The 14,599-nt window shown below is 41.4% G+C and overlaps 1 protein-coding gene across 8 annotated transcripts in view; it reads left to right on the top strand.

Moving 5' to 3' along the window:
* The window catches only part of ELK3 (ETS transcription factor ELK3), a 266,287-nt gene extending 252,945 nt beyond the window's left edge, over positions 1-13,342 (top strand). For 6 of the 8 annotated variants that reach the window (XM_055576808.1, XM_055576849.1, XM_055576842.1 and 3 more), the window contains 2 exons: positions 5,059-5,181; positions 10,793-13,342. In XM_055576808.1, the coding sequence (XP_055432783.1) occupies positions 5,059-5,181; positions 10,793-10,891 (222 nt within the window). In that variant the 3' untranslated portion in view covers positions 10,892-13,342. The other 2 variants (XM_055576857.1, XM_055576816.1) reach the window with 2 other exon arrangements.
* The last annotated feature ends 1,257 nt before the right edge of the window (positions 13,343-14,599 follow it).

Here is a 14,599-nt window from a genome sequence, read left to right as displayed (position 1 = left end):
TTACTGAAAGACTTTTGCATGACTTGACTCTCCAGCTGGAAGTTCCTGCTTTCCCCCCAGCTCTGGGTGCCTAGGATGAACCAACCGTGATAGCTGCCCCCTGTCTTTCCACCCTGGAACACGTTTTTTCTTGTAGATCCTTCACAGATTGCTGACTCTTCCCCTGTTCTGACTTTGTTTTTTCCTCTCTTACCATAGCTACACTGCACCAGTAGGGTAACCTCTTCATCCTCTTTTCCTTCATTTCAGCATGTTCAGTGCTACAGAAACTTCTGTTTGTGACTCTACTTCTTTTTGAAAGTTGCTGAATACGTTTTTATTTGAATTCATACAACTCTAGGAGTTTCCAGGGGTTCACTGTCACCTTTTGAGGATTTTTTCTTTTTAACCACAAAATGGCAGTGTCATGGCATCCATGGGGGATTAAGGTTAGAGATGTTTGTTGCTACAACTTGCCCAACCATCAGCTAGGCTCCTGGAGATAGAGAGGTGAGCAATAAACAGTTCCTGCTCCCATAAGCTTACAGGCTGACTGGCCAATAGGTAATGAAAGAGAACAATTAGTAACTTAGGGTCGTGTGAAATTATAGAGGGCCCAGGGAACTCGTTGAGGAATTCAGAGGCCAGAAGTCCCATGAGTATGAGTTTCATGGGAGGAAGGAATTTGTTTTTATGGGAAAGTAGGAGCTGCTGAAGGTGTAAGTCAGGGAAACAAAGATTCTTATTAGAATCTATTGACAAGTAATAATTGAGCATTATCTGCACATCATAGGAAGGGCAAGTGCCTACTTTCATGACCTTCTGTTGTTGGATATAGCTATGACAAGGTGTACACACGCATGACAGTGCAGTGCAGAGAAGGACCTTAGGAACAGGAGAAAGAACAACATGTAGTTCAATTCAGTGAACACGAACTGAGCACCTGTCATGTGTCATGGGCTTAGCTTGGAGCCGGGGATGCAAATGTGAATCAGGCAGCCCTTATGAATTGGGAGGAAGCTCGTAACTTACTTTTAGGTTGGTTAAATATAGTATCCTGGACACAGTACATACACAGAATTTTTAGGTGTAAAAGGAATACTAAGGAAGAGGGTCTTCACTTTGCTGGGGGTGGGGATGTTGCAAAGGCTTTGTGGTCATAAAAATGTGCAACAGCTTTGTGCATTAGGGCAGTAGTTCAGTAAGGGGGGGGGATACATTCCAAAGGTAAAGGAGGTGGTGGGAGGAGGAGCCTGAGTGACATAGTGAGAACTGTTTTAGAAACCATTCTGAAGACATGGGCAAGGGAGGGGTGAGGCTGGAAGCAGTTAGATGACTGTAAAATTCCAGGTGAAAAGACAGTGAGGACCTGTGGCTGTGACAGTGGCATGAGGCCAAAGGAGATGGATCTGACAGACACACGTGATGGGTGTGAGGCGTTAGGGGTGAGCAGCAGTTGAGTATGAATTTCATGGGAAGAAAGAAACTCATGGGGAAAGTTTCCAAGTCCAATTTGGGCCATGTGGAGTTTGAGGACATTTGGGAAGAAACATCCAGCTGCAGTTGGAGCTAAGGAGAGTCTGAGGTGGTTACAGGAGGGTTGAAAACCATAGAAATAGATGAGATCCTTTGTGGAGTGGCACTAGCCCAGGGGGTCAAGGGCTGAGGGGTCATGGAGGTTTTGGAATGATTGCTGAACAACTGCTAGGTTGGAATTGTGTGGTAGTCGGGACCCCTGGAGCAGAGGAGGGGCAGGGATTCACATTCTAGGGTGTTATGGGTCTACCTAGAATTTTGGCCAAGGGAAGTTGAATTTTTTTTTTTTTTTTTTGGCTGCATGGCATGCAGGATCTTAGTTCCCCGACCAGGGACTGAACTTTACCCCCTTTAGTGGAAGTGCAGTCATAACCAATGGACCGCCAGGGAAGTCTTAGGTTGAACTCTTCTCCTTCCTAAAATTGTGAACGGTGTCTTAAGGTGATTGATTCGGTGGTGGTGCTCAGAATAGATTGGAAGGGAGACACAGAGACAGCTGGACTGGTTTAGTTGGCAGTTGCCAAATGGCATCTAAGTTGATGGGGGCTTGGATGCTGCAAGACTGGAAATGCGGGGATAAACAGGAGAGTCAGTTCAAGGAAGGATCTCCAGGCCGTGCCCAGAGGTTGTGGCGAGGAGACGGGGGGAGGCATCTGCATCTCCGTGCCTGGGATGCTGGGTTGCAGATGGGCTGAGTACAGGGGCAGTGTCTTATTGTTTCTCTGGCACCTGATACATACTATATACTCCATCAGTATTTGCTGAGTGGGTAGATATATGGTGGTACTGTTGATAGAAACAGAGTCATAAACACTGGATTGGGCAAGGTGGTGAGTTCGTGCCATCTGGCTGAGGGGAAAACAGAAGTCTCTTTCCAAGAGGCGGAATCTTGGTGGTCAGAGGGCACTCAGAAGGGGCCTGTCTGGACATTAGCTCACTCAGTTTAGCTCCGATGTGTGGGCTTTCTAGAAGACTCAGTATTCAATGAAGAACCGAGTGGGGAAGATGACATGAGGTCAAACAGGAGGGTATTTCCCCTTGAAAATGAACACCCATGGCCCTTGGGTCCAGGAGCATCTCCTTTCCTGCAGGTGACAGGGTCAGGAAGTTCCTGTCTGCCACTCAGAAGACCCCATTTGCTAAGACATTCTTTAGGGAAGGAAGAGGAAGCATGCATTTTGCTGGTAGCTTCTTTCTTTAGCCTCTGTCTAGGGCTCAAGGAGCTTCTGGAGACAGGCTCTGAAAGCTCCCACGGTGAGAGAGAACTCACGCCAGGCTTTATAGAAATTTTCCCTAAGAGTAACCAACAAGATTTTCCCCTACGGCCATAGAATCTTCAGCCAGAACAGAGGTGGGAGGGAGAGGAGTGAATGAAGTCATTTTACGGTATTTATTTGCATATATTATAGAAGACATTTCAAATATATTAAATAGGAGAAACAGAAGGTTACTATATTCTGAGTACATCCTGTATCCCTTAGAAACAAATGTGCAAACATCTCCAATCCAGACATGGGTATGACATTTAGACTACGAAAATATATTCTATACCTCATATTGCTCAGAAGGTTAAAAAGGAGTGGATGTCTATTTATGGCTGTGGATGAGAGAGAAAGCTGTTTTGTAGTTTAAAGGATTCACTGTCTCTTTAGAGCTGTGACTTTCATTGGTAGGTAACCTAGGAGGCCCTGAACACGTTGGTTAAATGTTAATGTGGCATACTGTGGTTGGAACCTGGCTTGAGTGACATGCAAATGTTAGTTCTCAGATCAGATGAGCAACAGACCTGACACTAACACAACTGAGAGGAACCCTAAGGTACTGGCTGCCTGGGTTGGTCTGTCTGTTTCAGTTCTTTATACAGTTGAGGATTTCTCCCATGGCTGGGTTTTAATACAGTTAGTCAAATACACTTAATTACTGATAGCAGTCTTGGAACATTTTTTGAGCATTTCTAATCTGCCAGCTTTACACAGATCATTTACTCTTCCTGATGATCCTGTAATGTAAGACATGTAGGCATTTTTCTGTTTTATAGCTTAGGAAACCAAGGCAGGGAGGGGTTGTTACCTAACTCATAAGTAGTTGTTCTGAGGTTGGAACCCTAGTAGAGCCCATGTAGAACTGCCAAGTCTGAACTGTTAGGCCAGATGGCCTGGCCTGTTTATGAAACTGCCTTGGATTAGAACAAATGGGAAATTTACCCAAAACATGTATTTTGGGTAACCTCGTAGGTCATTTAATATGTAGGAAATGCTGTGGAACCAAAACTCAAATTATTTGAGTCTTTCCAGCAGCTCCATTTTGAGAACCTTTGGATGTTTATCTCCTTTCTGCAGAACAGAACAGACCTTTCCATTTAGGTTTAAGCCAAATGTTCTGGATAATTAACAAAGCTGCTGAGGCCAATTCTAGGGGGGAAGAAAACCACTTTCGCATGCAGCATGATGTCATCTGAAATGCTGGTGCCCTCACTGCCCTTCTTACACAGAGCACCTTACTGACATCATGAAACTACAGAGGGGCTCCTCCTAGTCCCTTAGACGCACAGCCACCTGGACAAGAAGCTTGTCTCTGTTGAGAATAAAAACCGGGCAGGCTTACCGGTGGGGGTGGGTTGTTCCTTCTGCACTCTAGCTGGCTTGAAGACCAGGACTCCTGCTGCGAGTATGCAAGCAAATGCCATCCTTGGCACTCTCCCAGGAAACCCAGCATTTTGGCTTTACATTCTATCTGACAAGAACGGATTTTGTTTCCCTCTGAGCCATTCCTGGGGAGATGAATTCTCATCAGCCCCATATCCAGAGTGAAATCTGGTAAACTCAGTTCAGAGCTTTTCATGAAGCTGCTACAGGGTATTTTAGCAGCAGATCCTCAAGTATTCAAAGGGTTGTTGATGGGGAGAGTGAAGCTTGGGAGGCCCTTTAAAAATGTGTGTGTGTAGCCCAAGTAATGGATGTCCACTGTAGAAAAATTAATATAGAGAAGGAAAACTAAAGTCCTCTCTCATGGGATCCCATTTGCTTGTATATTGTTGTGTTCATGTGTGCTCAGTCATGTTTTGACTCTTCGTTGAGTCCATGGACTGTAGCCCGCCAGGCTCCTCTGTCCATGGAATTCTGCAGGCAAGAATACTGGAGTGGGTTGCCATTTCCTCCTCCAGGGGATCTTCCCGACCCAGGGATCAAATCTGCATCTCCTGTGTCTCCTACATTGGCAGGTGGAGTATTTACTGCTAGTGCCACCAATCTTGTTTAATGTGTGAGGGGGAGCAAATTGAAAAAAGAAGCTTGACAAAAGTTGTTACAAACTTGAGTTTTCTACTAGAATGGTTATGGAAGGTAACTTTTCCATTCTTTATAATACAAATTGCTCATACAGTTAGCACTGAAGGAAATTAAACTGCACAGCCCCGCAGAAATAACGCCGTCAGATTTTCCTGAAATGATGAGGTTGGTTTGTGGCTGGTGCCCCGACCACACTGTTGACCACAGCGGGAACCGGCGATACAGGTATCAATCCTGTGTGTGCTTTCTTTCCCAGACACCAAATGGACTGCTTCTGACCCCGAGTCCACTGCTGTCCAGCATACATTTCTGGAGCAGCCTTAGTCCAGTTGCTCCACTGAGTCCTGCCCGGCTGCAAGGGCCAAGCACGCTGTTTCAGGTGAGCATTTAGAAATGAACTTGTACATGTGCAATTTCTGAGGGATGTGTTTCCTTGATAAATCTGCAAGGTAACATTTTCTCTAAATGTAGGGCAGAACTCACTGTTACGTTTCCAAAAGGAATTCATGTTAACGTGGCTGCAAAAGGCACCTTCAGAGGCAGGTACTTTCATTGAGGTGGCGTGCACATGTCAGCTATCCATAAGTGGAACAATAAGTTCTCCAATTGTTCATTTTCACTAACTATGAAAACTAGAAATTTATAAGGAAAAATTTTTAAATTGTATTTTATAATATCTCCTAAGACTTTAACATACTAACCTATTAGTATAGTAACCACACAAAATAAAGATAAAAATCGTGAACTCTACATTGTAATAACAGCAAAGTTACCTGCATAATTCTATGAGTCAGAATCAAGTTTTCCTTGTTCTACAATAGAAAAAAGAAGCATCCAGGGATCTGATTAAAAGTGAAAAGTCTCAGCTGTTCATCTTGTAAAGCTCCCTGTACTAGGTAAGCGATTCATTAGTCATCTCCATACTACAGACCTGCAGTAGCATCACTTGCTATCATGTGGAAATTTGGTATTTCCTCTTGGAGACCCAAAGATTATGACTCACCGACCAAGATGTTACTGTCTGGACATGTGAGTGTAGAAAGGATCCCAGGGACAGGAATGAGGCAAAACTGGATCAAGTGCACACACCTGTTCCTGATTCTGACCTTGTCTGTCTCGTTCACCTCTGCCCCTCAGCCTGGCTGACCTCAGCTGTCGTTCTTTGGTTCTCATTGCACCTAGCACTAACCACTTTGTCCTGCCTGTTCATCTGACAATCTCCCCACTAAACACTGGGCCCTCAAGAAGCCAGAACTGCATCCTGCTTGCTGTGGTGTGTGCCTGGCATCTAGCACACTGCTTGGTACACAGCATGTTCAGCAACTACCACTGACTGACTAAAGGAAGGGATGCCTCAGAATTCACCGAGAAGACATGTCTGAGAAAGTGTTATAAGATCATGTCTCCAGTGCTTTTCCTTATTGTTCATTTTGTTTGTCAAGGTTAGTATTCACCTCTGTGCCAGGGGCTATACATGCTGGTATTTAGGGTCTCATTGGGAGAAGGGTAGAGCTAGAGAGCTTCGGATTACTATCTTGCTTCTCTGGTTTCCTAGTAGGGATGAGGCAGGGTGTCAAGATGTGACTATACTTGAGTTATCAGGTTTCTCTTCCTGGCCTTCCTTCTCATTACAAGAAACTGAGATATGGTCATGCACAGCCAATGTGTTGATTCTTAGCCATTTTAACTCAGGCAAAGAAACAAAAGCTAGCAATAGCAAAAGGCAGTGAGCAAATGCAGAATTAGGCAAACTTTCGATTGGTGATCTTTTGGTGGGGAAACTCAACGACCTTATTTCCTGGAAGTCTCCAGATGGGAGCAGCAGAGAGTTCCTGAGTAGAGCAGACAGGATCGTGTGGTGCGTAGTCAGTCAGCTCCACAGTGGGGCCTGTAATCCTACCCTAATCCTGGAATCGAACACAAGGCCTCTCTAGGTTTCCTGAGATATATGTGAATAATGAATGGACTCTCGCTTCCATCCTTGCTGAAAATCCTACCACCAGACTGTGCAGGGTTTGGTAACTTCCCAAGGAAGCCCTCCAGAACTACTGGTCCAGAATCCTTGGAGATTTCTAGCCCACTACTCCCAACAGTTAACAGGAGTTCATCTCCCCACTGATTCTACACATTAAAAGGTATCAGGAGCTCTGGGAATTGGCCAGGATGCATATCCCTTCAGTCACTATTGTAGACTGTAGTTCTGTGCTGTAGACCCGTGGTTCTCAACACATGGCAGACTCAGCCAGAGGCTGGGTGTGTTAAAATGCACCTGGCTGGGTCCCTCCCTCCCCCAGAGTCCTGATTCAGAAGGTCTGGGATGGGGCCTGGTAATAATACTCTTTAATACATTCCTAGAGACGCTGCTGCTCCAGAAACCCCACTCAGAACCACTGCTGACCAGTGGCTCCTGATTTACATTTAGAATTCTGCAGAAGAAAAGCTGCGCTTAACGGCTACCTGCTTAGAACTGTGATTTCACAAATTGGGCCTGTCCTCTCTCCTGGAGCCATTCAGAACACAACCCTGAATGGGAAAACGTAACCATGTGTGGATGGCTGACAGGCTGCATGGCCGTGGGCCCTCTTTTTGGGGTTGGGGTCTGTGAGACTAAAGAAAAATAACTTTGTACCGTTTAGAGTATTACTTCTCTTTCTATGTATGATAAGAGGACTGAGCTGGTGAAAGCTGAAATTTGAAGTTTTGAAAATGGTTAAAATAACATGGTAAGAATCATTTTTTTTTAATAAGACATTTCAAATCATCAAGTTTCAAATTTAGATTACTATCAACAGTATGCTTTTTAAACTAATGGAAGTAACTTTAAAAATAGGAAGCCTCTTTCACATATGTTATGTCCATGTGTTGGAGAAGGAAAACAAATTAGACTTGGCCTATAATGATGCTGGCAAATTTCCTGTTATAATTAGAAAAGGAGATCAGAATCCTTACAGTAACAGTTGACAAGGCTGAGGAGGAGTTCTGGCACTGAGGGGCTCTTGCTATTATTAGTAAGTGATAGCAGATACTGAGAATTTCAAGGGAAGGAGAGTGGAGATATGAGCCTTTCTAGAAGAGGTATGCTTGGTAATTGAGACACATAAAGAGCGAGATGCCAAAGACACTGTACTAAATCTAAATATACACCTTGCTTTATAAAGTGAGATGGGTTCCCAGTTGGACGGTTTAGTATTTTAAGCGTGTCTTTAGGATGTCTGTTCTGCTTTTGAAACAGATTTTGATCATATTTGGAATATACCTAGTAGGTATAGATACAAGGTAATTTTCAACTGAGAAAGTTTTCCGTTAATTTTTAACTCAACAAATCTAACCCAGAAAATACTTGTAAAGCTCTGAGGCAGGGACTGTGGGGATATACAACACGTGAATGCTGCTGCTGCTGCTGCTAAGTCACTTCAGTCGTGTCCGACTCTGTGCGACCCCCATAGACGGCAGCCCACCAGGCTCCCCCGTCCCTGGGATTCTCCAGGCAAGAACACTGGAGTGGGTTGCCATTTCCTTCTCCAGTGCATGAAAGTGAAAGTGAAGTCGCTCAGTCATGTCCGACTCTTAGCGATCCCATGGACTGCAGCCCACCAGGTTCCTCTGTCCATGGGATTTTCCAGGCAAGAGCAGTGGAGTGGGGTGCCACTGCCTTCTCCGACAACACGTGAACACCAGGTGTGTAAACACAGTGCTCCAGGAACCCAACAAGAATTGCTTTTTCCAGCTGGGGCCTGAACAGAGAGAGGCCCCAAGGCAGAAGGGACAGCTGAGCTGGGAAGATGGGACAGGATCACGGCAGAGTGAAGTACATTCTAAATGAACAGATATGCATCATTTGGATATGAAAATACATAGTCTGTTCTGGAAGGGACCTGGGTGATAGACTGGTTGGAAAAGCAGCAATGGGGCTTGGATAGTATACTAAAGAGTTGTTAAGTGAAAACAATGGGAGGCCTTTTAAAGCTGGAGATAACGTCAGATCTCTATTTTAGAAAGGTTATCACTGGTATCATAATGTGGAGAGAGGACAGAAGGCAGAAAGAGTAAGGGGCAGGAATACATAGATTTACACTACTCCAAATTCTGAGGGGAGAAACCACCTTTTACATGAGTGAAAAAGACATTCCAGAGGTAAAACTGAGAGGATGACTTTTAGATGGGTGTAAGGAGTAATTAGTGAAAAATCAGGAAGAGGCAAGCATTACTAAGTGATTAAAAGACTGGGAATGCTATTGATAACAATAGCTACAATTTTTTGAGGGCTACCAATATGTCAGACATTGTTCTAAAGCACTTTTCATGGCTCCTTATTTAAAAGTCTCAACAGCTCTATTTGAAAAGATGACCAATTTTACAAGAGAAAGAAACTAAGGCCCAGAGATGTTGCTCAATTTTCCCAAGATCCCATGTTAACAAGTAGTAGAGCCCTGATTCTTGTTTAGTGTCGTGCTCCTTACCCCCATTATTACTGACTTTAAAGTGAGTGGGCAAGAGGTGCTGGGGCTGTCTGACACCAGGAAATGTTTCTTGAGTACAGTACAGGAGAAAGGAAGGCTGAGGACAGAAGTTGGGGAATGCGGTTTAAGAAAAGGGACTGCGAGTGGATGAGGGGAGGGGGGCAATAAAGAGGAGTATGAAACATGTCAGAAAGGTCAGGCTAACCAAGAGAAATTGTGACACTTGAGTAGACAGAAATAAAGAGGACAGAAGTCAATAACAAAACCAAAACTTTTGAGAACACCAGTAAGATAAACAACTACTAAAATGAGAGAAGATGTATGAGAATTCAAAGTCTGCTCTTCTTCCAGTGTCTACTCTTAATCAATGGGAATAGTGGTTAGGAGCACACCTTAAATAAAAAGTAAAGTATAAGCTAAATGTAAAAATAGATTTGATAACCCAGATAAAATGGATAAAATTCTATATAATGTTAAAATTCAAAGTGTCGGGAAAGAAAATCTTGATTATAACCATTACAGAAACAGTAATTAATAGCACCACCCCCTTACCACTGACATTAAAATAAGTTGGGCAGTTGGGTACAGAAAGCACAGTATATAGACTAAGCAAGAGTTAAACTAGAAGACAGCCCAAGAGATCACTGTGACTCATCTTGTCCTCAACAAGGAAAACTTAGTTTTCAACAATCATGTTTTAGAAGGAGGTCTTTAAGTATTTTGTGTTCAGTTGGGAGTATAGCTGCTATACTTTAGACATGAAAGACATCAAACCATACACGTTTGTCCCATCGTAGTTACCAACAAGACAAATTAACTATAAATTTTGGCACTTACAGGTTATCTATTTGGTTTGGTATTATCATTTTAACTAGAATATTTTTAAAGATATTGTTTTCTAAATCTCTTAAGATAAAAACATACCCCATTTTTAACAGTTACTGAGAAACACCAGTAGTACTCTGGAAAACCAATAGTTTTAAAATACAATATGAGAAATTACTGATTTCAAAGAGTTTCCTAGTATTTTTTTCTAGTAGCCTCTGCACATAAAATAATTTGGAATATTTTCTAAGCCTTAGCCTCTGCTGTACGTAATCTTGATTTCATTGTCATCTTCCAGTTACTCATTCTGTAAAATAATTGGCAACATGGACTTTCATAGTGGTCCAGGCATTAAGAATACGCCTGCCAATGTGGGGAACATGGGTTCAATTCCTGGTCCGGGAAGGTTCCACATGCCTTTGGGCAAATAAGCTCGTGCGCCAGAACTACTGAGACCTACACGCTTAAAGCCTGGGCTCCGCACCAAGAGAAGCCACTGCAATGAGAAGCCCCCATACTACAACGAAGAGCCAGAGCAGCTAAAAATAAATAAATAAAATTATTTAAAAAAACTGGCAACTGACCTCTATCAATCACAGAGGTGATGAGAGAACTGGTCCACTGTGGTCTGTCTAGGAATGTTAAAAACTCTGGTCTTCCCAATGGATTTGCAATACTTATTGTAAACATCTTTTGCCCCTACAGTTCCCAACACTGCTTAATGGCCACATGCCAGTGCCAATCCCCAGTCTGGACAGAGCTGCTTCTCCAGTATTGCTTTCTTCGAACTCTCAGAAATCCTGATGCCATCTGGCCACAATTTAAAGACTCATTCACTGATGAAACAGTTTGTCCCCATGGGCTAGTTTACCTGTGTCGTGAGAAGGATGTTGTGAAACCCGTCTGTTAATTTGGTTTGCACTTTTCATAACATGGATGGTCTAGATTTATGTTAGCATTTTAAAACCTTTTTTATATTCAAGTATATATGAAAATCTGTTTTGCATTAAGTGAATTTTAATGTTTTTGTTTTTATATCTTCTTAGCTCTTAAGTGTTGAACACTGTTGACAGTGAAGAACTTTTCTAAATGGTTTTCAATGAAATAAGGATGTGAAGCTTTCTTCCTCTTTAATTCTGCAAATGCTGAACTGTGCTTATATACACTATAACCAGCTGTGCCTTCCTTTGCATTTAGTTTATTGTAAATTATCTATATATATTTTTAGTATTCAGAAAATGTTTGAAAGACAAAAATTAGTATCAAACAACTCTAGTAGAATTTCATTATTTTTCACAAGTAGGCAATATGAAAGCATTCATTACTTTTCTTTTTGGCTTTCAACTGTATGAGAATTGCCTTAGAACCTCTTTTGAACTGAAATTCAGTGAATATAATATCCAAGTAATGTTTTTATAAAAAACAAGCCATATTTAGACAATAAAATTTCATGAAAATGTTCTAAAGTGCATTTTTTGAAAAAATGAACCTTGAAAGGCTAGCCTCCTGTTTACAATCTTTGAGACTCCTTCCACACAAAAGCCTGAGATGGAAAAACTATATCAAGTTCAATCTATGCCCCTGGAATATTTCCTAGGTTAGCACATGCTTATTTTAAAAAATTAACCTGGTTCTTCCCATTTTCCATTGAGAATCATACCTCTCTGATGCATTTACTGTATCTAAGTTAGGGTTTCTCTGAACCCCAGAAACTAATTAACATTTAAAAATCCTGCGCTTTGGAAAAGGTTCACAGATTGGTGATGAATACATATAACAAAGAAAACATTTTGTAATACCAGGTATCTTCATGTGTATGGGTAAAGCCTTGGTTGTGGAAATTGAGGTGTAGGATACACTGCTTTATGTATTACTGTTTATGGTGAGAATGAAGGAAAATTGATTAAAAAATATAAAATTCTTCAGGAACCTTATTGTGGAACTGACCTTATGTAACAACCTGCAGTACTAAACAGTGAATACTTTTGTGTAGTGTAGTTTAGAGCAGTGATAATAGAAACATTTTCTGTTCCTTCAGAAAAATCAGCAGGCACCAGTTTAAGGTGCCCATCTGTATATGAAGTAGTAAAGTTCTAATGTAAGATTCAAGAACTGGAAGATGCCCAGTGCGTTCAACTCAATAAAATTACCATCCTTAACTATAACAGAAACCAATTTGAAATGTGGCTAAATAATTCACTGATCCAAATGAGGCGTTAAATGGCAGGGATTATGAGAAAGGGTAAAAAACAAAGGTTGTAAAAACAAACATTTGAGTTTTCAAGAAATCTAAAATTTTGTTGCGACACTTTTAATGCTTGAGATGTTCAACTGGAATTGAGCTTGAGATTTTCGATTGGAATTTTACTTGGTGATGTAAGCCCTTATCTGGGGAAAAAATCCAAACTCTAATATGCATCTTTGGATGTAAAGTAATGGGCCTGGTTCCACAATCTGCAAGGAGACACTACTGCCACTACCCACAGACTAAGGATGATTCTAGACTAGAATAAAGACCTAGTCCAGGGGACTGGTGTTTACCGAACATAAAATGTTAGAAGAGGCCTTTGAGATACCAGGTAAGGACAACTGCACAGAAGTGCGAATGCCTAGCTACATAGCTCACTGAAGGTAGAACAATGACTGGTGCTCAGTCCAGTTCTACCTCCACACGCCTAGCTATAGGTACCAACTGGTCCAAAACTGCATGTTAAGTAGAAAAAAACAAAAGAGCATTGAAAACAAACAAAAAACAAGTCAGATAAGAGCATACCTCAAATGCAGGATTCTTAGAGAAACTGAAGTCAATGTGCAAAAACCTCAATCTAGTATTCCCTTCCTCCAAATACTATGATTAACATACACTCTAGCTCCATTTATTAGAAATGGAAAAAATACAGTAATTTTTGATGCACCAAAAAAACTCACATGACACAAATAGATAACTGGAGGTGTTGAAGTATATAAGCCTTATTGCTCTGCCTCATTCTGTGTGTGTGTGTGTATGTTGGGTTTGTCTTTTTTAAACAATTATTTTAGTCAAAAAATACGTTTCAAAGAACATAATAACTTTGTTTTCCCTTTTTATGTTTGCTTGATCAGTGTTAAAATGCTATGGTAAAGTTTATAGAACTATAACCTGTTGGTCTCTTTTGTACACATCTTTTCTATGACTGCAAATCTTCACTCAATTTTCATATATGTATCATTTTTACTGTTATATTATTTTTGTTCAATAAATACTTTGTGATAAAAGGTGTAAAGAGGCAAGTGGGTTGTATTACTTCCATTTACTTGGAATGATTCAAATGCCGCTATTCTATGGGTATAAGTTGGAAAAAGAATTGTTATTTAGCTTAAATATTGCACATTGAAACACTACGTATATATACATTTCAACAGGTATTTAAGGAAACAAATATACTTATTGACACTGAGTTGGGTAGAAGGGAATGGATTTGAAAACTGGTCCTCTGATCACTTAAATCTGAAGTTCTGTCATTCTGCATTGAGGTAGGGAGGTAATGAGGAGGGGGAAACTACATAACCATTTACTCTCTTAGCTGCGATTAATATCAAGAAATTAAAGTCATCCCATGGTCATGGATTAGAACACTTAATATTGTTAAGATCACAGTACTACCCAAAGTGATCTATGGATTCAATAAATTCATCACAGTCCCAAAAATCTCATCCTAAAATTTATATGGAATTTCAAGGAACCTAGAATATACAAAACAATCCTGAAAAAGAAAAACAGAAGTGGAGGACTCACACTTCTTGAGTGCAAAACTTATAAAGCTACAATTAATTAAAACACTGTGGTACTGGTAGAAGGATGGATATGTAGACCAAGAGCAGAATTAAGAACTCCCAAACAAACCCTCATTTCTATGATCAACTGATTTTCAACAAGGGTGCCAAGGGGGAAAAGGTCAGGTCTTTCAACAAACAGGTCTAGGAAAACTAGATACTCACATGCAAAACAATGAGGTTTGCCCTCACTTTACACCACAAACATTAATTCAAAACAGAAGGTCCTAAATGTAAGCACTAAACTATAAAACTCTTAAAACGGGAAAATATTCAAAACCTTGGATTTAGCTGCTGCTAAGTCGCTTCAGTCGTGTTCGACTCTGTGAGACCCCATAGATGGCAGCCCACCAGGCTCCCCCGTCCCTGGAATTCTCCAGGCAAGAACATTGGAGTGGGTTGCTACTACCTTCTCCAATGGATGAAAGTGAAAAGTGAAAGTGAAGTCGTTCAGTCGTGTCCTACTCTTAGCGACCCCATGGACTGCAGCCCACCAGGCTCCTCTGTCCATGCGATTTTCCAGGCAAGAGTACTGGAGTGGGGTGCCGTTGCCTTCTCCGTGGATTTAGCTAAAGCAACTTAAATATGCAAAGAAGAACTAAACTGGACTTCATGAAAATAAAAAACTTTTGTTTATCAACAAGACACCCATAAAGTGAGCACAACCCACAGAAAAAAATAATTACAAATTATATATGT

The sequence above is a fragment of the Bubalus kerabau genome, chromosome 1, assembly GCF_029407905.1.
Source record: "Bubalus kerabau isolate K-KA32 ecotype Philippines breed swamp buffalo chromosome 1, PCC_UOA_SB_1v2, whole genome shotgun sequence".
Lineage (NCBI taxonomy): Eukaryota > Metazoa > Chordata > Mammalia > Artiodactyla > Bovidae > Bubalus > Bubalus kerabau.
The sequence above is the reverse complement of the archived record's forward strand: the minus strand, read 5'-3'. Positions and strand labels throughout refer to the sequence as shown.